The 26,797-nt window shown below is 29.5% G+C and overlaps 1 protein-coding gene across 1 annotated transcript in view; it reads left to right on the top strand.

Moving 5' to 3' along the window:
• LOC118184242 (dynein axonemal heavy chain 8-like) overlaps window positions 1-26,797 on the top strand; it is a 442,084-nt gene that overhangs the window by 373,445 nt on the left and 41,842 nt on the right. Inside the window, exons 76-79 of the mRNA XM_085817842.1 lie at window positions 1,162-1,352; window positions 5,466-5,587; window positions 6,943-7,058; window positions 15,976-16,252. Of these exons, the coding sequence (XP_085673968.1) occupies window positions 1,162-1,352; window positions 5,466-5,587; window positions 6,943-7,058; window positions 15,976-16,252 (706 nt within the window). The remainder of the gene's footprint in view (window positions 1-1,161; window positions 1,353-5,465; window positions 5,588-6,942; window positions 7,059-15,975; window positions 16,253-26,797) is intronic.

Below are 26,797 nucleotides of genomic sequence, written 5' to 3'. Positions count from 1 at the left end.
CATGGTTTTTTTAGAATAGTTTCTATCTGATTTAGTAGAAAAGAAAATGTAACATTTTTCTTACTCATCCGAAAGTAGAATTTGTATCAGCAAATTCTACAAACTACAGCTAATAGTTCTAAACTTAATTAAAACTTAATTAGCTCTTTAAAATTATTATCATAAATAATCAATGCAAGGTCAATTGTTAGAATTGGAAGTATCTGCAATTAATGTTGGCAAGTTAAATATTCTGGACCCTATAAAGTTTGTTCACAAAAGTTAGGATGCTGTCAATGGATGAAAAGTATTTTTCAAAAAACAGGAATCATGCTTCTGAGTTAATAATAAGATGATAAGCTGTAAGCTATGACATGTCAAATACCTTGTCATTTGATGTAATCAATCTCTGTAATGTAGTATATATGTGGGGAGGGCGATTTAGGTTGTTAAGGCATAAGCAAGAGTTTTTAATGCATTTTTCAATGCTTTCAATGTTTTTTGTTGATTAGACATTGGTCATTGTTGCTTCGGAGTGTAAAATGGAGTGAGTTTTCTGTTTGTAAAATTAATACTTTTATTGTGAGTAAGGACTTTTTCTTAGTTATATTTTTGTTGTATATAAGCTTAAAATTAATTGCAAATATTTAACAACACAGCAGATTTAATGATAATTTCATTAATCTCATGACAGTCTTAAAATAGGATTTGCTCATTTTAGCTTAAAAGTAAAATTTTGAATAATCACCCACTTATGTGGGTATACTATAGTTTTAGTTCTTTTTAAAAATGATTTGATATTCTTGAAAGTCATTGCAAATTTTATGAGGATCTTGAAAATTGTATTTAAACAGTTCCTTTGAATACATTTGAAATGCTGATTATGATCATTTTGTATACTCCATTTGTAATTTGTTGTTAAATATTTTTCATTCTGTAGGTTTTATTCAATGAATGCAAATCACAGTTTGTTCTTTTTTATTAAACTGCATGTTAAAATTTTTCTGTTTTTAAAATAATTATTTGCTAGTTTTTTTTCTTCGCAAATTTAATAGATTTTAATTTAATTAAATTTAATTAACAAATTTATTTAAACAAACTTAATTAAGTTCATAACTAATGTGTGATGGCCATATTTTGAAAATATTAATTATATTATTTAACATTATTCAATTTTAATAGGTCAGAAAAGTCTCCCAGAGCCAATTTACGTATTGAAAATATCATTCATTATCTTACTTTTGAAGTTTTCAAGTATACTTGTCGTGGCCTTTATGAAACTCATAAATTTCTTTTCACATTACTTCTGACTATAAAAATTGATTTAGCTGAAGGGAAGATAACTCATCAAGAGTTTGAAACACTTATTAAAGGTATCAATACAAATATCTGCTAAAATTCATGTGTAACTATTACATTATTTCCATTATGTTATTGCTGATGTATTAAACTTAGTTTTAAAAAAGTTTTTCAAAATATTTTGATGTAAATATAATACTTGTCGCGTATTAAAATCACTTCCATGCCAAATATATTTGAGTTCATTTAGTGACTGAGTTTAATAGACAGTGATTTGTGTATTGCAAATTGTGATATCCATTTTAAACTTATGTTGTAAAATAGATAATAAATAATTAATACTAAAATATAATTAAAATTTAATGCCAAAATTAATCTTGTTCTGCAATTTTGATTTTTTTTTAAATTTTTATAAAAAAGATTTTTGTAATTATATGTTTGATGAAATTTTATCTTTTACAAACAATTGTTCTATCCACATCCATTTCATATTGTTCATTAACAGTTTTCAAACTGAATTCCATGAAACTGTTAGTTGCTTTTCTGATCAGCACCTTTCAATTCAAGAGATTTTCTCATAATTTTCAATGCTTTTCTAGATTTGACTGATTTTGATGTGTTTTCTCATTTTCCTGCATCACTTTTGCTGTCAGTATCTGAATTCTTTTAACCTTTTATGTAATACCATAATCAGTCAATATTGTCATCAACTGATATATATATATATCCTAAAAGTGAATCTTCATAACTGTATCTGAAACATTAGTTATAGTTTACAGCTCCTCAAGGCATCTTCTACATAAAATCCACATTTTTGAAAACAGATTTTAATTGTGTTATAAGAGATTGACTCCGTGTGTAGTGAATACTAGGAGTTGTATTTGTAGGAAGAGACACTAATGTTTTTTTTTTAGAAAGAGATGAGAGGTTTGCTGTTCAGTTTTCTTGTCAGTAAAGCTACTTTTCCATTTTTCATTTTGCTGGCCTATTTGAAAGAATATCAGTAAAAACTGTTACTTGTTGTCTATGAATTCTTGTTGCTGTGGTAAGTTAGAGGCAAATTCTTGGCTCCTTACAAACAGTGAGGTTTTGTTACTCTTGCCAATAACCAGTTCTGTCTTCTTAATTGTTAGGCCCTTACTGCATGTTAATAATACTGGAACAAACTCGTTCCTTCATTTTCGTAAACCAGCTGCTGTTTCACTTTTAAATATTAATGTGTATTCTGATAAAGTCCTGTAACACAGTCTTGTTTTGCCTGTATTAATAATTTCATGTGAGATATCAATTCATTTAGCAACTCATTTAAAAAGTCTTTTATCTAGTTATCACCTGCATGATGATGTACCTCTGCCATCTCACCAAGATACGTTTTTTGTGAGCATTGTTGGATTTCTCTCTTTCTGACTTCTGAGCCATCTGTCATTTATACAAAATTCTATCGTAGCATTTTAGTGAATTTCAAAGTTTTGATAGTGTAAATATCTCTAGAAATATAAACCTTTTTCTTTCCTTGTTTCTTAGGTTTGAAGCGATTCTAAAAGAGCAGTTTCGACATCTCATGTTTTTGCCTCTTTTTTTCACTTCTCTGAGTCATTTAAATTTTTTTTAGGTTTTCATCAATTATAATTCTTTGCATTAATAAACTGCACAATGTTTGAGAAATTTCCAATTTAAATGCAATCTTTCACCTGCTGTACTTACAACATCAAGATCTATTAACATTGAATCCTTTTTCCCAAGCTTATGTCTTTTTGTTCATGCATTTTCAACATTTTACATGTTAAGCACACAAAAAATTAAATAAAATACTTCTTTCAGTGATTTATTCAGTTTCAAAACTCATGTTTCTAACCAGCAGAAAGACTCTCTGTTCAGTGGATCTGCCACTCTGATTACAGGCATGATGAAATCTTTTTTTTCCTTTTTCTTCAGTTTATAGTTCCTTTTGTCTTCCTTTTTTCTTCCTTTTGTCTCAAAGACTGATAATGTATGATTTTTTTTAATTCTCTGTGAATATGATGTATATATCCCAAAAAGAAGATTTTTTTTAATGTGGAAACCTTAAAAGATGGGATGCAGAGGTTGGACTTTTATTTCCTATCAGCCAGGTATTTGAGAAGGAATTATCATCTATTTCTTATCATCTTCTGAGGTCCAGTGTGGATAAAAAGCTCTGAAAACTGTGCCTCACAGGTACAGTGACTAGAGAGTAGAAAAATTTTGGCCAAGCCCAATATACTGAAATACTACATTACATGATCAATAAATTATGGTCCACAATAAGATTAATGGATAAACTATAAGCAACTTTGATAGATACATGTAGGATATTCTGTCCTTTGATCTCAGTTTTATAATTTATAATGAGCTTGATTAATGGCATTTTTTCTATTACTCAATAGAATACTAATCAATATATATTTGTTTTCATTCCTGGAAGTTTGTATGCAATTAGTGGCTGATTTTATTAACCAGTGAGTTTAATGGCAAATGGCGAGTTCTGCACTTCATTTTCACTATGGCACATAACTGTGTTTCTTTTTCATCTAATTTTGAGTTATATGTATATGGATTACATATGAGGATAATATAATAATCCTTGTAAATTGCATAAAATGAAGTTTATGTGCTGTGCTGCAAATTAAAGTATTAATCTGCACTATATAGAAATTTATAAACTTAATTTGTTATAACTTATCTAAATTTTATTTGTCACAATTATTTTTCCATTGAGTTCAATAATAACTTTTTTCTTTAATAGCTTAGAATGATTGCTAGTTTTAGATATGGGGATCTGGTGTTAAGAATTTATAACCATATTAAAAAATGTTACTGATTTTCTTTTTAATTTATTTTAAAACTAATCCTCGATTTGTGAGTGTAGTTTGAACACGAATTGAATGATTGAAGAGTTAGGTTTGGAGGCAACTTCCCCTTGATAAGTCTGTCTCCTGCCTGCTCAACAATCATTCACTTATGCATTTTTCTAAATAATTTTTATTATTAAATAATTTTTAGAATTTTATATTTATTCATGAATTTGATACTTGCACTTGATTTACATATGCTCTCAGAATTTAAATGGCATTGTAGATTAGTTCGCAACAACATTAATCATTTATTTGTTTGCATTAAATTTAATTTAAATTAACTTTAAATTTGCTTTTAATTTGCTTTTTACGAATAGAGAATGTTTGCTAAATTCAAATTTCATTCCTTGCAGCAATGGTGCAAGAGAATTATTTAAAATTAAATTTACTTTATTCTTTTGAAGCAATATATATATATACTATATATGTGTGTGTGTTAAGAACTTCTAATTGAACATACTTTGATTTTTACTTTATATTATGATAAAGAAGCATTTAGTGTAGAAACACAAGAATTTCTTGAACTCTAGCTGAGGTTTTAGCAATAATTGATAATTGATGATTTAACTTATACACAAATAGTTTTCCCTTTACAAAATCACAATCTGTTATTATAATTTATTACGATAAATTTTGCTCAAAATAAACTTATATAAGAAGAATTTTATAATTATTACCTCGGATGTAAGATCGTAAAAGGGATATATCAGTATTAAAATTGTGAATATCATGCAAAGAGTGCAAATGGTAAACTCCATTTTTAATTTTTATCTTCAATTTTTTTATTTCTGTTGATCTTTTGCAATCAGTAGATAAACTATTAACTTTCTTATATTAAGAGTGAGGAACTGAATAGATAGAGCTGTTAATTTCATCTTGGTTTTGTTCCCATAAAACAGGTTAGATTGATTCACCCATATGTAAAATAAATGAAACCCTTTGCATAGTGTAGTTTTCCTTTAGAGAAAATTTTAACTTAAACTCTTTAAAAAAAAGTAAATTTTAAAATAAACTTTTATTTACAGAATATGTTTAATTTTAATTTCGTTTATTTATTTTTTAAGATAATAATGATTGAAGCAAAAAGCTTTTTAAAAAGCTTTATTTCCTTTTAGGAGTGTTTATCATCTTTTGATTATAAGAAAAGACATGTATTTTATGCACGTAGTTTTCGTAAATCACTATTCTTTTGTCTTCTACAATCGTTTTTTAAATTATCATTGTACTTATGTTCTAGAACTAAGCAATGTTTGTGTTTTGAAATTGTTTGTAAGTATTTTAAAAATTTTTGTAATAATAAATTGTTTTATACAGGTGGAGCAGCTCTAGATCTGAAAGCAGTAGAGCCTAAAACATGTCGTTGGGTAACTGATATGACATGGTTAAATTTAGCAGCTCTTCTAAAATTAGATTACTTCAGAGAATTACTCATTAAAGTAAGAATGGTTATTCTTTTCTTTCCTTTTAAGTCAAGGATTATGCTGGATAAGAATGAAAAAATTGTGTTAGTTAAGTATCTGGTCCAATAAAAATAAATATGCACATTTTTCAAATTGCCAATGGTAACAAAAATTCTTTTCATACATTTCATTCATTTCTAACATTTAATGAAATTGCTATTCTTTTGAAGAATAGCAATTTCATTAAATGTTAGAAATATTTCTAAAATGGCAACTTATTTAACAAAAGCAATGAAGAACAGAATAGTATTCTTTTATAATTCTGATGTTAAAAAAATAAAAAAAAAAAAGGGTAATAGTTTTGAGTTTACAAAAACAGTCGGATATCAAGTAATGATTTACTGAGTTTCAAAACAGTATGTAAAGCTCAGACATGTTAATATCAACCACAGTTTTTGTAAAGGGATCTTAAAAAGAAACAAATATGTGTTTGTGCCCATATATGCATGCATGTCTGTTGTACATGAGGATAGCACAATATATTTTTTTCTAGCTCTAATCAAAGTCATCCTTTTTCAGCAGTAGTAAATAAGCAAGAAAATAAATGTGTATTCAAAAAACTACAGAACCTTTTTGGTTAAATAATCATTATTGTTTTTCATAATAACATTAACATTCAGCAGTTTTCAAACTTTTGAGGTTCACTTATGGCAAAAAACATTATCTCCATAATCTTCAACACACTTCAGCGTCAGTGCTTCTATGTTGAATGCACTTTTGTCCAACCTTAGTATTTCCTTTGTATAATATATCTACACCAATATACAAATGTGTTAGAATGAAACTGTATTATTTATTTCTTCCCAACTGTCTTTGATATAATTTTTGTTGATAAGGAACATGAAAAATTTAAGATTAACTTAACTGTTGCATTTTGAGAACAAAAACGAACTGGAGGGGGCATTAAATAGAATGTTAAATAAAACTAGTCAAGTCAGAAGAACTGAGAATTCTCATTAAAATGAAATTGTTTTCGTACACAGTATTAATATATCTTATGCAAATATATATTTACATAATTGTAAATATATATACTTATAAATGCATGCAAGATAACTCCAAAATGCTGCTAGAACTTTTTCTCCCAAGAAAACTTTTATTATAATCGAAAGCAGTAAAATAATTTTTAGTTATAAGCGAGTTGTAAATATGTAGTAAGTTGTAAGTATTCCCTTGTTTTTGAAGTGCTTGAAATGGTTTTCTTTATTTGTTCTTTATTTGTTGTTTCTTTGTTTGTTTACAGCTGCTGCTATAGTTGCAGAAACTCTGTTTGGTATACCTGTTGAGTATAATTGATATATTTACTGTATTTACTTTTTTCTTTTGTATAGGTAAAGCGCAGCGAAAAACATTGGAAAATTTGGTATGAAAAAGATGCTCCTGAAGAAGAACTTCTGCCTGATGGTTATGATGTTCTTAATTCATTTAGAAAATTGTTGCTTATTCGGTATAGTTTATTATTTCTTTAATTTTATTCTGATTCTAAAACAAAAGTGTGCCCGATATTCTTGCAAAAGTTTCTTAAAATTACAAAGGAGCTGAAGTTTGTTTAAAAAATAATTTATTTTAGCCTTTAAAAATTACTAATTTTATTTTTTGTCTTTTGCGACAGAATTGATTTGATTTGCATCATTTATTTCTTTATTTAAAATTCAAAATTATGATTGCATGCATAATAATAAAATAACCAAGTGATATCTGATATTTTTATATGTGGTATGAGCAAAAGGCAAACTTAATTGTTACTGAACTCAATTTATAATCAATTTATTAATGAAATGTAAATAGCGACATGATATTATTCAAGGAATTTTACATTTTTTACCTGTGTGAGCTTCAGAATTTCAGGTTTTTGTATTTGTCAATAAAAACAGTCTTGCATGGCTCAAAAATATAATTTGGAAATATTCCTGGTGTGAAGGGCTCCTGATCATTCTAAAGCTGGGTAGACACTAGTGGAAAGGACAAGATGGCTAAATATTTCCAGACAGATAATTTAATGATTTCCTAGTTTTAGTTGTCTATTTTTGCTGCAGATTGTGCTTTCCTGATGTTAACAGACACTGTGTCTAGATGCAGATTACAGTGATGAGAAAAAAATGAACACAACAGTGAAATGTGCATCTCAGTAGATAGAATGAATCAACAGAAGAAGTAGTTGTTACAGTTGTAGTTGAACAGTTAATTTTAATTAAAAGGTTCATGGTGAAAACTTTCTTCCCTGTTCTTGATACTATGTAAGTATTTTCACCATCTTTACCATGTTTCTTCATGGTGTAATTGGAAGTATGTCTGGCAGGAAATCAGTAGGTCCTGAGTTCAAATTTTGGCAAGTGTTTCCTGCTCTGATAAAAGTTCTAATAAGCATAAATCTTTAATATTTGAACTGACAAAATGTGAAGAGGCTTATTCACAGATTGTAAATCTGTTTTTTCTCTTCAGTGAATTCAAAACTGGTACTCCTAATGTATTAAAGAAAAGTTGTGGACACCTTTCTAATATAGATCACAAAAACCTGCATTATGATGACCTTTAAAATGAATTTGAGCATATCAGACACTACATTGCTCTTGATGAAGAGTGCTATGTCTGCACTTTTGAAGCAAAATAATTTCGGACAATGGGAAATATATTTTCCCGAATGTTGAAATTCACGCAGAGTGGTTATGGGAATGATGGTGACTAGAGATGGATAAATCCACTCCTTCAAAGGGATCAGGTAGGAACTGTTCACTCACTGAAGTGAATCAGTTCTTTATAGCAATTCACCACTCACTAACAATTTAATGAATGCGTCCAGAACAGGCATGAATCAAGAGTGGTGTGCAAAGATGGAGGAAAAGCAGAAAGAATTGAACAAGAACTGGGATTGCTGGAATCAACCAAACAGCTTACTCCCTGGATTGATTTCTTTCAACTGTACTTTTGACATTCTCTAAAAAAACCTTTCTACATAGAACAACAGTAAAATTCTGGAATAAAAAAAAGCTAAAAGTTAAAAAATAATGAAAACTAAACTCACTTTTTTTAAAGATTGCATTCATTTATTACTATAATTAATATTTTGTTGCTATTACAAAACACAGTGTAAAAATAAATTTTTAATTTGGAGGCAGATCACAAAGAATAGGAAATTGTCTGCTGACAATATCGGCATTTTCCTTTATTTATCTAATTTGACAAAATGATACCAAATATTGCTCGAAGCTCTTCTATTTGGTAAGATCTGAAATTTGTTCTGCAACCTTGAAAAAATAAATACCTTAGATGGAAAAATTTATGTTTATAAATATATACTAATTCTAAAGAAGATTAAAGAGAAATTCACAGCTTTTGATTATAAGACATTAATAAAATAAGTAAATAAATAAAAATATAATTTATTATTTTACATAACTATTACAATAATATTGTATAAAAAAAGGTTACACATAGCTATACGATGACACAGTATTCAAAAAATCGAAATGAAACTCAAAGGCACAGCTTTTAGGAAGAGAAAAGAGCAAATAATCAAGACTCTGCAGGAGACAGATTTAAAAGAGCAAATAATGAAGACTCCGTCAGAATTTTGATCCGCAGCTAGAGCAGGAGCATGTGAATAATCATGACTCCAAAGGACTCAGATCTGTGACTAGTGTCCGAGCGCTGACAGCTGGGAATCCAATTAACTAGTTACTATAATTTACGTATTTTAAACAGATCTTTGCATTGCCAGATGAGAAAAAAAAAAAAAAACTCCATCCATTTGCAAACAGGGGTGATCAGTTTTGCTGAGATGTATCGGTTTATTTAATGTTTTGCTTTTAAATACTAGATCGAACACAAGCAAGCCAAAAGCAGACATATATACATACATAACACACATATACACATAAAAAATAGGTCAGAGACATTTCCAGTAAAATAATAAAGGAAAGTCTGCTAATGTTCAGATTAAGAGGAATAAAATTTTTGGCACACTTCCTAACAACAGCGTTTGGTGGACAGTTAAAGAACTGCCATTCCATTTTCGCTGGAGCATTGATCATTGGTTCAGGAAAGTGAAATGGTTGCGTAGCAGATCGTCCATCTCTAGTGGTGACCATCTGTGCATTAGAACGTTTATTTTTTAAGTCTGAAATTTATAAAAAATGTGCTTTTGTAACACAGTTGTACAGCAGCATTTGAACTAGCTGTCATTTGTTTGCATGGAAAATGACAATCTGAAGAGCATTAACTTCAAACCAATAAATAATAAATGTTGTGTCGTTTTTGAAATTTCCAATAAGGTACCCTACTAGTAGACCACAACAAAAAAAAAATAATAACTCAATTCAACAACAAGATAATAGTACCAATAAAAATTAACATTATTGCGTTGTGTATTAACCATATTAACCCTGAAATAAAACTAAGTAGTGAACTGGTGAAAGACATGAGCACAAATAAACATACCATTGACTACTGATCCAGTAAAATATGATTATTTATTTAACTCTTAAGCAATTGATATTTTAGAATAATTTTAACCAGTTAAGGAGAAATGATTGAATAAATAAGAGGTATACATTAACAAAATAAACTCACAATTTTCCTTCAAAACATTCAGCAATATCAAACATTATATTGAATTCATATTGGTAAGCATAATCATTTACTTGGTATGAGAGAATAACAACCCTCCACGGGGAGAAAAAAAAAAAAGAAAATAATATTTAACAATTTACACTTTGCAAGAGCATTCCACACAGAATAATCATTTATGAACTTAGTTACAAAAACAAAATGTTACTAATTTCTTATTGCACATTATGACTTTAGAGTTTTGTGATGAGAAAATAAACCGCAATGATACTAATTTCTTATTGCACATTATAATTTTTTGAGTTATGAGATGAGAAAATAAACCGGGTAAAATATTTAAAAATTAAATCAGGCTTTACATCTTAACAGACAACTTATTCCAACAGCGTAGTAATGAAACCCAACTAATTTCACCTGATATAAAAATCTTAACAATAAAAAAATAATTTCTCGCATTTAAAATTAAATTATTTAACTAATAATAATTTTCCCTAGTTATTCTAATTAAGTTACTTTAAACAAAAAAAATACAAATCACTTAGCTGAAACTTCACAAGAGCCTGGTTGGCGAGTAAGAGGCGGTGGAACTCCAAACCCATTTCTTGAAACCAACTTTTGACACACCAAAAGAGACGTTAGGAAAAGTTCCTGTGGCTATGGACCCAGAATTTCTTGAAAATAGTAACTTTAAAATTTTTCTTGAAACCAATTGTTGACACACCAAAAGAGACGTTAGGAAAAGTTCCTGTGGCTATGGACCTGGAATTTCTTGAAAATAGCAACTTTAAAATTTTTCTTGAAACCAAAATGCACTGAATCGATGCTGAAGTGAAGATCATACATATTTAGGAGCTATTATTGATGCTGAAGTTGAAGATCATACACATTTAGGATCTATTATCTATGCTGACGGAATTCACTAGATAAAGATGCCGAAAATTTCCTCGGGCCAAAGGCCACGAGAAACGGCTACTTGAGCCAATACATTTAAGTAAAACTCGAGAAGCAATGGCCTAACAACGGCCTTTTCATTTTCTTGAACATGATTCCAAACAAATTCAGCTGTAGGCCAGCACTACTTCACGGCAAGTGAAAACAGTCAAAAAAGTTACCTCGTCCCACAAAACAACCTGTTAAAAGGGAGAGTGCCGGAACCCCAACTTGGCACAACTCCCACCTTGCCAAAAGTTAAACCAGTTGCAACTACAGCATTCCTTCATGTTAGCAAACTCGCCAAAGCCACCACTTTGAAACCTCAACGGAAATTCTAAATCGCCAAGCCGTCGCCAAATGACCACGCCTAGTGAAAGGGGGAAACTTGGAATTTCAACACCCCTGCAAGCCATCCCAACAAAAGAATGCTGAAGAACTCGAAAAAGCGACTATTTTACCGGAAAAGGGCATTTCTTCCCCCACAAGAGAAATCGCGATGAAAACGGAAAAAAATCTACTAATTAAAGCTCATAACTAAAATGCAATTAAAGTTAGGAAAACGAAAGTTATGTCAAATTAAGGAGCTAATTTTTCTGCAACTAATGATATTAAATACTAAGAAATCAAATTAATTTTTAACCTGAAAAACTGAGTTTATTACATGAAAATTTCACCTAAATCCATTGTCTGAGTATACAAGATCAAAGACGCAGTTCGCGTAAACTCGAATAGCCGAAATAGATTACACTAGAATTAATAAGCCAAATAAAAGAATATAACCAAACTTGTTGTGTAGCTCAAATTTTGAATAATTACAAATTAAAATTTTGATTTTTATGAATCACTTAATTAAATTAAATTCGCTACACAACATAAAGCAATTTTCTAAAAAAGTTGCAAATGCTTGTTATGTTATAATAAGAATTTCATAGCAACTTTATACTGTGCTACCTAATCTGATGTTTTAATGCTAATTCTGTTTTTTATTAAAGTACCAATAAAATAAATATATGTTTAACATTATTGGTTTTTATATTTCATTTCTGTGAGTAGTTGTCATAGGAACCTCAGCACACTGATTTGCCAGGGCCCCAGTCTGTTGTTAAGATGGCTGTGCTTACCATGTAATGGAACACTAGTAGATTGTTCAAAAAAAGACCAGTGACAAAAGTTAGATGGTTTGCAAGATTAAAGAATACACAAAATAATTAGGAAATTGAGGCAAACAATGAAATAGAATTTTTATATTGATAGACTTAAAGTAATTTACAGTATTTTAGAATCAGAAAGTTTTTCGAAACAAAATTCTGGTACACTGAAGATAATATTTTGTGAATTTTTTAAATTAAAAAAAAGTTATATTTAAGAAAAATCAAAGTTATACATGTTTTATATCAGGGCTTCTTAAACGTTTTTCAGTCGTGACCCCCTTTTATCACTGAGATTTTTTCGCCAGCCCCCAGGACCGCATAATATTTACAAAAATTTTGTGGGACCCCCATAACTATTGCGCAAATCCGACACGCGCATAAGTGAAACTGTCATTTTTTTCACTTGTACTATAATATACCATCGCAGTTTTAAGTCATTAACTTTAACTTGTAATTTTAAGACATAGAACAATATGAAAATTTTAAATAAGTAACAGATGAAATGACAGCGTCATGTGCAAAGCAAGGAAAATTAATGTTTATATTATAAAAAGAATGCGTCGAAATGTTTTCGTTTTTTTCTTTGTCTGTATTGTCTTATCTTTATTTATTTTCAGATACATTGTTTAAAAAATTTGGTAATTGTAAAATTATTATAATAAGTTAATCAAAACTGCTAAAATTTTTGGCAACCCCTCCCCGTGCTGAAAGTCCCGCAATCCACAGTTTCAGAAATCCTGTTTTATAGGCTAGCTTAAGCCAATATTCAAGTAAAACATTCTTTTAGAAGCTGCCAGTGCTGATTTTTCTTGCTTTTAAGAGACTAAAGTAGAATTTTATGAAACCATAGGATAATCTGGGGTCCTTCAACTAGTTCTTGTGAACCAAAGCAGTAACAATTCCCTGTTGTTTAGTTGAACTTACTAACGAAGAAAATAATTTAGCCCAAGATAGGGGGAACCTGTGGCTTACATGGATAGAATTTCAGATTTTGAAGAGTATACTCTTATAATCTAACTAGCTTTCGAACATCTGATTGATATCTCAAAAGGACCTATGCAACTAGAAATGGAACTAAGTTTAGAGAAGGCAATATTATTAAATCCCTTTTGGGTCTCAAATGGATACCCAATACCAATGGAATATCAAATATAAAAAAAAAAATGCAGTTGAATACTCAAACTTGTGCAAACATGCACATTGTTTGCTTTCCTTCTCTGGAAGTACTTTATGTTGCAAATCAACATTTCATTATGATATAAAATTCAAAATAATTTAAGATTGCTGGTAACTGATGTTCATTTAAAGGATAAACTCAAACTGCAAAACAGAAGTAAGTTATAAAGCTTGAGTCAAATATTGGACTGCTTTTAAGCAGTAAACAAATGCAAAAGTTGCATTAATTTACATTATATATTTTATAAATGTGAACTAAGCTGTTATATTTGAAAATATTAGATAAGATTATTTGATTATGAAAAAGAATGCCAACCATAATTAGAGGAGACTAGATAAAATTATCTGATTATGGCAAGGAATGCCAAGATCATTTTCTTAACATGAAACATCTTGTTATGAAGGATTTTCTAAGAAAAACTGGTTTGTATTTACATTTAAAAAGTCCACAACAAAACCCATTTTGTTAGTGCTAGGAATGAAATCTACAATGAACAAATGTTTTGCAACTTTAACGATTCGACTATTAGTGATTCATAATTTGAAAAGTAAATTGTAAATTTTAGTTAAGTGCAGCATCCAGAAATTTTTAGGTATAATGGCTGATTAAAAAAAGAGAGGCTATTAATTTGCTAACATAACATGATGCAGGAAGTGGGAAAAAAATATACTACAGATGTTTTGAACCTAAAACATTTAAGCAAAAATCAATATATCATCATTTCTGTCTGTTACTGTGGTTCAATGACTGTATCTTTACAAATCATTCTTTTTTATCAGTGAGCTCAGTTATGCATAATATGGGAAATTGCTATTTTTAATTTGTTGTTATATTATTGATAGTTATAATTATTTATATTTTTTAGATATTTTGCATAACAATAAAGAAATGATATTACTAAAATAACAGAAATATAACATAACAATAGAAAATTGGTACTACTGAATATTATAAACTATTTGAAATCTATCTATATAGCTAACATATAAATTAATTTTAACTATATCATTCACTCAGCTATCTTGAAGAGGTCATTTTCAAAACTAAAATTCATTTAAATTTTTAAAAGTTTGTATGAAAGTTAATTCACTGTTTATGTAAAACATTAATGTTTATCTCATTAAAAATATGCTATACAAAGGAGAATGAAAACAGAAGTAATTAAGAATGAAATGAGAAAATATAATAATGAAAATGTGCTACTGTAATTCATTTTAATTAGTGTCTTTATTTTAAGTGTTGTATGTAAAGTGCAATAAAAAAAAGCTGTATTTTTTTTAATTATGTGGTGAGTTTTCTGCCTAATCTGATCCTAATTCTGCTGTTTATTTCTGACTATTTGAAATAATTTGAATATCAAGCCTGTTTTCTTAGTTTAGCTAAAGTTGCTTTTTAATATCTTTCAACATGTTAGTTACAATATCAAATCATCATTTGCTTGATTTCATTCATTTCATCCATTTATCATGAGCAACTGTGTGTTGGCAATAACTGTACTTAGGCTGCAAATACAGGCTTTAATATTCTTGATTTTAATTTGCACATATGGTTTTTTCATTGTATTTTGTACTGATTTAATATAGTGAATGAAAAGACTTTTTATGAGTCCACTTATTTATAAAATTTGCAATTAAGCATAATAGCTAAAAAATATTCTGTTCCTAAGTACACAATTTTATTTAAAATATATACATAAATTCGAGTAATTAGTGGGTAAAGTGCTTCTTCATTATAAGTAAGAAATAAAAAATAAGCATTAAAATAAGAATTCTTGATGTATAAATTTTATTGGATTAAAAAATAATTATTAAATTTATTAATTTTTAGGTTTGGATATTATTTATTTATTTAATTGTTTCAATCATAATAAAATGATTCGTATAAGAGAAGATAAAGTAAAATCAAGATGCTGGTGATCAAAATATTGAAGATCTAAAAATTCTCTCATTTATTAGCTTTTAAACTTATTATTATTTAGATTTAAATTTCCTTTACAGTGTACTATATTTATAACTTTATCATAATAATTCCTTTAAGTAAACTAGACCATTGCTTTGATGACAATTTTAATGTGATATTTAATGTTATTTATGTTATCATAATAGGTATATTTTTCAAAACAAGGTGTACTTTTTAACTAGTTTCAACTTTTCTGCCTAAAAACGTAATGTATAATAATTAAAAAATTACTTTTTTTGTTTAAAGGGTGTTTGATTCATAGCTTACAGAAAGAAATGCATTAAATTGTCAACTTGTTAATAATGTATTGGGCTGCACTTAATGTTGAACAATAAATTACAATTAAAAAATTAAAACTAAAGTATGTAGTAATAGTTGTTTTATTTAGATTTATAAATTAATAACAATACTATACAAAAATGAAGAAGTTGTTTTGTTTAGATTTATAAATTCGTAACAATACTATACAAAAATGAAGAAAGCTGTTTTGTTTGATGCATTAACCTTATTGCTATAAATTCTTGCACTATATCATGTTGTTTATTTAGAATGTATACCTATCTGACTTTTATTTTTAGATCTTGGTGTCCTGATCGTACACTTACTCAAGCAAGAAAATATGTTGCTGATTCCATGGGCCAGCATTATGCTGATCCTGTAATTTTAAATATGGAGGCTATGTGGGAAGAGAGCAATCCTTGCTGCCCTTTGATATGCCTTTTAACCATGGGATCTGATCCCACTCAACAAATTGAATCTTTAGCGAAGCAAAAAGGATTAACATTTGGTGCAATATCAATGGGACAAGGGCAGGAAGTCCATGCTAGGAAACTTATGAATCAAAACATTGATGAGGTAATTATATCTTATTAGTATTTATAAGAATAGATACAAGGGTCATAGCCAAAGTAATAAAAAGTCATCCTAACATTTTTATTGGTTATACTGTATTACCCAAACAGCATATATTTATAGAGTTACTCTTGTTTTATACAAGCATGAAATAATAATTTCTTCATAAATGGTAATGTAAATAATGGATATGAAGTAAAACCAATGCACTATCATTGAATTCTTGAGAGAAGAAAGATGTAGTCTGTTTGACATGCACAGAAGGCTACGGGGTGTGTATATAGATGATACCATTGACAAGATAAGTCTGGTTATGTGTATAAAGAAGGTTAAAAAAAATAGGAAATGACCATTAAAGACAAACCATGCGATAGGGGGCCATTGACTACAATCAGAAAAGCTAATATTCAATGAATGACCGAATTGGTTTGTGTGGACAATACATGAATTTTTTACACAAATATGTCAATACTGAAGATGGAGAAAGAGCTGTCTCAGTACTTAGGTTATTAATTTTATGCCAGGAATGTAAACCTGAATTTCTTCTAAGGGCATGCTGCTTGGCTCCAAATTAAAAAATAATAATAATAATGCGTGGGTGTTAGTATTAATGCATATTTGAAGTTGGCTGTTATTTGTATACAGTCAAAAGTCGTTAATCCGGACTCTTTGGGACTTCGGCGATTCCGGATTATCGATTTTTCCGGATTATAGATCATTAGTTTAAATCTGGTAAGATGGCATACAAAAATTACAAAATTAAAAATATGAAACCGTAATTTATGAAATAAAGAACAATTATGATCTAAAGGGTATCAAAATTTACAAAAAGAATAAGCTTAATATTTATTTGTTTACTTTATTAAAACATTTCCTTCAATGTAAGTTGCTTCGTTTCATGTGATAATACTTTCTCTTTAATTCTATTAAACAGACATAATTTCTCGTTTAGTTACAAAGTTCCGCTGTTCAAGTCCTATAATTGCTGTGTTGAGAATACCGACTAATTTGTCAATCGAAATGTTTTCGTTTTCAATAACCTCTGGGTCACTTTCTTCACTATCGGAAGCGAATTATAATGACGAAGAACTTGATTTAAATCATATCAAAGACGGAGTACATCGAGACGAAATACTAAACTTAGTACGGAATTATAATCCAAATAAAATAAAAACATCTGCTCTGAAGATAAGGATAGTGTTGACAGATCAACTTCCAATCCCTGGCCTGAAATTCATAAACAGATTTCGTATTTCAAAACATACTTTCTCTTTGTAGATACAAATTACATATTAGTAAATATATATTGGAAATTCTATTTGACATAATCTTTCTAATCTATCATAATCTAATAATGACGTTTCTGCCCCCACCTCTGCCGCAGAGCAGCGTGAAATTGATAAACAGATTTCGGATTTCAAAACATACTTTCGCTTTGTAGTAAATATATATCGGAAATTCTATTTGACATAATCGAAAGTTCAAGCTTGCTTTTATAAAATTGCTCTAACAGTCTGCAAAAAATAATAAGCCGGATCCAATTCGAAGATTAAGGAACAACGCAATCTGCAACATTAACTGAATTAGATAACTTTAGCTTAGCGTATAACTCCGTTAAACATTAAACGCGCATGCGCACAAACATATTTGCAGCCGTAAGGGTCTTACGCGCTCTCGTAAACGCCTGTGCGCATGCGTGAACGTGAAGCATGCGCAGAAAGTTTGTAGCTTTGAGGTCCGGATTATAGATCATTCCGGATTATGGGTGTCCGAATTAACGACTTTTGGCTGTATTAACTTTGTTGAGTATTGCATAAGATCTAAAATAATGAAATGCACGTGATAAAAATTAAATTCACCAATTTTGAGAACTGAAGTGGAAATCTGTATAAAATTTTAAAATTAGTTAAGACTGTTTAAAAATTTATATCATAGTCACAATTCAGTTTTGCTTGGTTTATGAAGACTGTATTAGAATATATGTCCAAATATGATTAATTAGTTACATTAATCAATTTTTTTGATTTACCGTGGTGATGAAAAAATGTGTTCCATTAGTATGGTCAGTGTTGATATTGGCAGAATTAGCAAAGTAAACATTTCACTGACAATATTTCAAATACTTCTTTTTTATTTATGGTATTAATTCATGTCCATTTTGTGCAAGAAGGAATAAACAAAGAATGATCAATTCAAATATTTCATAATACAGACTTCTACTAAGTTTATTTAACCCTTTTTTGCATCATGTCCACTCTAGAAGACAAAAATTTAAATTTGTTTATTCTTCTGTTTAATGCCATAACAGATTCCATTCCTATGTTTATTCATTCTATATTATTAGAACTTTCAACTGCCAGTCATAGATGGCTGTATAGTATCACTAAGTAAAACATTGCTATTTGGAAAATGGCTGCTACTTCTGTTTCCAAGTTAGTACAATTTCTCGTAGTAAACATTATATAATATTGCTTACATTTTCTTATACTGCCATTTTTTATTCATAATTAGTAATTTTAGACATTTTATTTTAAATGTCAGTTTGAGAAAATTGTGGAGTGGGTAGATAAAGATCTACTGAAAAGAGTGAATTGAAATCCAAATGTACTGCTTATCAAGCCAAATCACCACTGGAAATGTTTATGTTTGGCAAGGAATTTCTAGAACATTTGACATTTGAATCCAATAGGTACAGGTTACAAAATCGTAGCAAAAGGAATTCAATCACAATCGATGAAATGAAGGTATTTTGGGGGATCTATATGTACATGTCAGTTGTAGATTTACCATTTAGAAGATGGTAATGATCACTGCAAAAAAAGGCAGGAAACGATTTCAAATGCAATGATCGTAAATCGTTGGGAAGAGATTTGTATGCATGTACGTATGTATATGCATGCTGTCCACTGTAGTGAACAAACTGTAGCAACTATTTAAAGCGAAATTTGAATAAAATTATTTTTTTTATTATTGCTAAGGTTATTTTAAGTAGAAAAAATACAAACATTTTCGTTTAACTTCTCTAGATTATTTGTATGGAGCAAAGGGTTAATAATTGTCTAAAGTTCTGTTTTCTCCAAATTTTATCAAATAAAATTTCAGGAAAATTAGACATAAAAATTTCTCTTCATTTAGGAAATTTATTAATTCAAGCTTCTTATAAGAATCAGACATTTCTTATTTCTGCTTGAATATATTATATGACAATTTCACAGTACACTTGCTTGATTTCATATTTTTCAATACACATACTTTTAGGAAAAAATTCCTTTTACTGTTATGTACTAGCTGATTAGGCTTTTTGATTGAAACTAATTGAGAAATTGTTGTTTATTGCTATGGCACTCATACAAATCTTTTAATTGCAATTTATATCATTTTGAACAACTTCCTAATTTTATGTAATTTTATCTGTTTGTGGTATCAGCAAAACTGATAAAAAAATCTTTAGGTGGAAGTTTTTATTTTTTGAAAAAAATTTGTAGTTTATCAGTCAATTTAAAATTTTATTACTTTCGTTACTGCATTATTTTAGCATAGCTTTGCAGATATATTTTTTTGTTGATTTAAATAAAATTCTCTTCTATATTACTCATATTACTAAATAAATAAAATTAGCAGCTTTTTCTATACATTCTAGACACATTTTTTTAGAATAACAGAAATATTTATTTAAATCCGAAAATTCTAAAATGGAAAGGAATCATGTTGAAGAAAGAAACTGAATACATAAAGAAAATTATTCTTCAAAGATATGTACAGTTATTATTACTTAAATTACCCTGTTGTTTATTATTTCAATCTTTACTATAGTTTCCCATGTATGTTTCCTCATATGATAGTTATTGAGGCAGCTTAAATTAAAATTAAATTACATAGTCTTTGACCACTAAGTCCACATGCATCATGATGATCTCTTTCTATACACAATGAATGACCACTAGTCCACATTTTTAGTTTGAATTTGACTGTTCTTGTTTAATTATATCACCATGAGCTATAATTGATTTTGTTAGCATCAGAACATGTCTTTATGTTTAAGTTGCTTTTAAATAAGAGGCTTATTTAAACCTTTGTCTGACATTATAGTTACTTTCAGACATGATTTGCTTCACATCTGTCAGGGGGTTTTGGACTATTTAGCTTTTACTAGATCATTTAAACCCTCATAGGTACATTGTGGAGAGGTTGACAAGTTAGGAGGTAAAGCACCCAAAAACTTGTGAGAACACTAGGTTTGCATATTGGGATGAATTTCTGATGTTAAGAAAAGATGCTTAAAGAGAAGTAAATCGATATAAATTAGCCAAAACGTCTGGGAAGGCTTCAAATTAAAAAGACACATAAATATTTTGTTGAGTGTTGTTGCTTACAAAAGATAAATATTTTGTAGCTTTTAATGTTTAATTATCCTAATATCGTTTAAGAATCAATGTCATAATTTACATGTATTTTAAAGTGTGAAATTTTATTAGCTCGTAATTTTAATAGGGCTTTTTTTAACAAATATTGTTAAAAAATAAATAAAATTTAGTAGTGCCCATTTTAACAAATATTGTTAAAAAATAAATAAAATTTAGTAGTGCTCATATAAATCCATGATGACTAAGGTTATCTAACTACCTAATTTAATTATTCATAACTAACTTCTTATACTTAAAAATTATCTCTGCATATTAGCGAGTTATTGAATTTCATTAATCCTTGCTGTGGTTACAAAAGATAAAACACAAAAATGTAAAAAATCATTCTTTGCATCTAGTGAGACTTAAAATAATACAAAACAACTTATCACCTCTGGTGCTTTAATGGCTTATTAGAACCTTAATGTATATTAACTGGTTTACATTCCCTGGAACTCTACACGAAGCTACAACACTAGCTCCATCAGACAGAACCCAACTAACTTTCAAAACTTGTCAACCATGCCTACATATGGCCTTTCAGGTTTCTTCCAACCAGCAGGTCTTTCTATAGGCAAGCAGCAGCAGTGACAACATCCAGTCTTTTGTTATGAATCATGTTGATTATGATCTTACTTCTCATTTTAACCTATGCCACTCTCATTTTAACCTATGCCACCTGTTATTTACTAAACCTCTAGACTTTGCAACTATATGACAAAATGAGATATTAAAAAAAAAAAAAAACCATAAAGCTAACTGTTAATAAAACATTAATAAATTTCACTTATCTTCTTTCAAACATTTCCATTGATAAATTTCATAAAGTTTATTTTATTCTCAAATTTATCAATAATTATTTAATTAATTCATTTTTAATAATAATGCATCCTACTTACGGATGTATTTTATTTTTTAGGGTGGTATTACCAGTGCAGGATTTACGTATAAGCTATACAAGCTATAGCTTAGGCCCCCCAGAAAATTAAAATATAGTATAATAAATGGCCTCATACCTTTAAATAGCTTAGGGCTTTAGCAAGTCTAAAACCAGCTCTGGGTATTGCAAAAGTGAAGTTCAGGCATAGATAATAATTTTAATTGAATTTATTCAGTTCCCATTTGATCATAGGCCCTTAATTTTTTTCATTAGTCCTTAAAGGTTCTTAAACATATGCAGTCATTAGTCCTTAAAAGTACTTAATTTCCGTGTGCAGAAATGTGTACAAACTCTGTTGTCTCTACAGCCATCCTTCTCTGATAAGTATAAAGCTCACATTTTGTATGCACACTCATTACGAATGGCAATACATTGTGATGAGGCAACTTTTTAAAAATATTTTTATACATATTAGATTTTTATTAGATATTTATATATTAGATTTTTTAATTGAATGTTAAAATGATTTTTTGAATCATTTCATGAACAAACAAAAATTTTTCAGAATTTTTTTGTTTCCGTCCTTAGATAAAGTAAGGAAAATTCTTTTAAATAAGTTATATGAATTTTTTTTTTTTTACATTACTATAATAATACCAGCAAGCAGTACATTTAAACACCACAAAGGCATTAAAAAGCTGTTAAGCGAAACATGTTTAGTAAGAATCTAGGTTTGATAATGTACACCATTCACTATGATAATGCATTCAACTCATGCAGTGAGTAAACAGACTGGATAATAATCTCTCATCCATCATGTGATCATTTGCTCTTAGACTTCATATCTTCTGTCCAATAAAAAAAACTATTAATAAAATAATTTGCTAACATAAGCAGCTAGAAAGTAACTTTTAAAGAAATTAGTAAAACAGTGCACATTGAAATTTTTCCAGAAATTTTCCATTCTGCAGATTTATTGCTTGTAATAAGGACTAAATTTAGTAATACTTTTGTACAGAAAAAGAAATAATTCAACAGTTTACAAATTCTAAATGTTCTGTGTGAGTTAATAAAAAAGTTACACTTACTTTTGCTTTATTTTCAGTATGACCTTAATATTTATCAAGAAAGCTGATGTCATTTTCAGGTTTAATTTAGTTATCATTATGCTAAGTTAACTGCTGTTTAGCTGTTGATAAAGGAATTTATTTAGCACATACTTGAAATTATTTAAATAAGATCATTATTAAATATTACTTAATAATGATCTTATTCTAAAGTTCTAAAACAGCTTTACTAAACTATGTTCCACTGGACTCTGGGTTTCCATGAAAATCACAGAAGGATTCCGTAAAACTTTTGTGCTTTTTTTCATAATATTCAAGAAAGTAACTTAAAAAAAGCAATAAAATTAATACCTCCGCTAAATGAAAAAAAAAAATAGTAATATAATAGTATAATAGTAATATTCAACAAAGTAACTTAAAAAAGCAATAAAATTAATACCTCCGCTAAATGAAAAAAAAAATAGTAAAAGAACTAATCTTCACTCCTACTTACTAATCTGCATAATCGATGCAAATGCGACAATGAGACGTCCTGTTCACGCCATCAAGATAATTTTTAGTGTTCTACAGCAGCAGCCACGCTGGGGATTGCTCGGAATTCCGCTATCAGTGATTCCTGTGCTTATTTCTTTATTGATCGCTAGACATAGGAAATTCCACAAATCTAGAAATGCGGGGGCCCCCTAGTTTTAAAAGTACAGAGGAACTCCATATACTTGAGTATAAAATGATGCTGCGAGTAGCTGGGATAATAGTCACTTGTCAATATGTGTCTCATAAAATATAAATTGATTGAAATATTTTTGTTAATTTTTTGTATGTTGATAAGCTTTATTGGTTATTTGAGCATCACACATTATCTTTCATAAAATTAGAAGTAAAAGAACTCGGAAACCTAAATGTAAATTATAAGAAAATCCAATAAGGATAACAGAATTTTTTTTTTTTTTAATGATTACACATACAGATACCATGGTACGAATATATTGATATTTGTATCGATGGAGCAGAGGCCATGAGTGGCGTAATTTATGGGGTTGAACATCCTTAAAATTATCATCGAAACTTGTTCTAGTAACCACTGCATGACTCACTGGCAGGTAATTGCTGGGAAAAAAAATTCTCCCAGTTATGAGATTGCTCTTGGTGATCGTCAAAGTCATTAACTTCATAAAATCTCAGCCACTAAATAATTGTTTATTCAAAACTCTGTGTAAGATCATGGAAAGGGTATATGCATCTCTTCTTTTACATGTTTAAGTCAGATGGTAATCTTGAAGAAAGATATGAACTCGTATTTTTGATTTGAAAAGGCGATTATTTGATAGAAATGGGAACTTTTACTATTTGCAACTATATGAATTATTGTTCTGTATGAGTTGATACAAGATAAATACTGCAATAGACTTGCCGCCGACATGATATGAAAATTCAACTTTCATCCATAAAGCCTAATATTCAAGTACACTGGGACAGCAATTAGGGAATATTATGATTTTGAATATAAACTGCGGATGAGGAAATGTTTTGGTGATTGATATATGATGTAAAGGTAAAAGATGTGAGAAAAGACAAAGAAACAACAAACAATGAATAATTAAACTTTATTGACAATATTTGGCAGTAAACCAAAGATGCACAATTTGTGCATATCATACAAACAAACAAAATCTTGGTATCTCGAATACAAGTGAGTTTCATTACCCCTGACCATTTTTCCCTGACGGAAAGTAATGTCACACACATATGAGGCATGGAATCAATATGGTTGTAGTTCGACCTACTCAAACGCATCCTTGGCTGGCATTCTGCCAAAGCACATAGACTAGTCCAAAAGGGGCATTATTACTTTCTGCGACATAAAACGTCACGTGAACGTCTTCTCTTCTCCGGAAAGAGAGAATTTATATGCTTGAGGGAAAGAAAGTCCCCATCCTTCCACCGCATTTTGAGAGTATGTTTGGGCTCATGGTCGCGGATGAAGCGGTCAAACTATATCAATAAAGGACACTTCCACTCCTGTAGGAGAAAGCTTTCAAACTGCTGAATTGTTTCTGAGAGTGGCCAATCCATTCAAAGGATTCTTTCATCAAAAAGGAAATGGTTCGCTAGCTGAGCACGATGTGGCCTGGCGTTATAATCCATGAGAATAAATTCATCCTTGGTTGCTGGGCTTTGTGGAGGACTTTCTAAGGGAAACTGGCTCGTATGCACATTACACATGGGGAAAACCACAAAAATGCCCATGCAGCCAGCCCGTTCACAGGATTTGAACCTCAGACCGAACTACTAGTGTTCAGCATCTTTACCGCTCAGCCGCTGGTGGGCACTCCATAGTCTGGAAATGACACATTGAGAAGCTCCTAACGCTTCCACTACAATGGATTGTGTTTGCCCAGCCTTTAAACGACCTCGTGGCCCTCTAGATTACCGATTCATCTAAGTCATTTTGCTAAGACATTGTAATACTATTATAAAACATTCAACGCATGCCACTTGTTTTTAATCTCTTCCTACAAAAGGAGTACTACAGGTCGCTTTTCACTCTTTATCTAAAACGCATAGTCGTCATCAAAGACAAAATTTGCATATTCTCCACTTTCCGAGCATAATAGTTTTCCTTAATCTCTTCTATTTAATTTTTGTTTAAAAAGTTGCCGATTGTATGGTTATTTCATACAGAACTCACAATATCCCTTGACTGGTTTGAGCAGTGTATATATGTGATAATAAAAAGCAGTACCACTCATCTCATTAAAATTAAAATGTAAAAGTCCTGTTTATGTTATTTTAAGAGATTTCGGATTAATTTCAAAATCTCTTAAAATAACATATTCAAAGGAAGCATATTTTCAAATTATTATTCAAAGCAAATACATATAATTTGAATGCAAATAAATATAATTTTATATTTGAATGCAAATAAATATAATTTTATTTTTGAAGCAAGTAAATATTGTTTTATTTATTGTCATTCTTGTTGCAAATAATCTATTTATAGAATGCTGCATTAAAATCACACTGTTGAAGCAAACCAAAGCTTTTATGATAAAAGTGGACATTAACCCCTTAAGTACCAGCTTCGGGAGAACGAAGCACTGTCATGGGACCGGACCTGCTGAAATGGATCGTCTCCACCGGCCCGTACATTTTCAGCAGTTAAGCTTATTTTACAAAAAAAAATCATATAAAATCAGCATTTTGATATTATGACTTCAATTTTTGAAGTTGTATATTTAATGTGCTTGTTTTTAATGTGTATTAATATAAAGAATAGCACATTAATGGAAATAAATTAAACAGGTAAAATACTAAAATCATTACTATACACACAGAAATAAGTACTATAAACATGAAAAAAAAAAATTACAAATAATAAATTTAAAAAAAAAAACTGAACAAGAATTACCTGTAGGTAATTAAATTCTAATTTAAAAATTCTGCTGTATGTGAAATAATTCAAAACAAGGATCGACACACAGTCCTACATTGCATATTTCGCACTCAAAATACATTGTTTGGTTTTGCTTTTCCTTGGTTTTAGCGCACGCAGCGCATCTTCTCCTACTTTTATTACGTTTGCCGTCAACGTAAATTTTTGGAAACTGTCTTTCAGTTAGACGGAAAGGTGGAGTGTCCGGTAATTTTGGACAAATTTTTAAATAAAATCTCTTAGCCATGGCTAACGGAATGAAACTAAATATAACCCCAAGACATGTCCCAAAACTTCTTCAAAAGACACTCAAGTTTATATTGGAAAACTTCCTGTTTTTCTAAATCGAAAACAGCGTCCATGATGACCAGAAAGTAATCAAGGAAAGACCCCCACTGGCGGGATATCCATTACTGATCACGTCAATTTATACATTATATGTAAAGTAAATACATTATATACCAAAATATAATGCCTATATCATTATATATAATGACCATTGGGGGCATTATATATAATGACCTATAAAATCGAGTAAGAAAAACAAAAACACTGGCTCTTTCCTGAGAAATGTGAGCAAGACACATTATGCATTGAGAAAGCTGATAGTCTTTCCCTTTCTGTAATAATGTTGTAATGTTACTTTTTAATTAACCAAGAAAGCGTATGTTAAATTTCAAAATAAACAGAAGAACAAAACAAAAAATATCCTAACGAAATAAACAAAAACGCCTGTGCTCTGTGCTCCTTTAATTCACAGTGGCT

This window comes from Stegodyphus dumicola, chromosome 5 (genome assembly GCF_044657685.1).
Source record: "Stegodyphus dumicola isolate Sdum_Otavi_A_Nest chromosome 5, ASM4465768v1".
Taxonomy (NCBI): domain Eukaryota; kingdom Metazoa; phylum Arthropoda; class Arachnida; order Araneae; family Eresidae; genus Stegodyphus; species Stegodyphus dumicola.
Note: the sequence above shows the minus strand (reverse complement) of the source record. Positions and strands in the feature narration are given on the sequence as shown.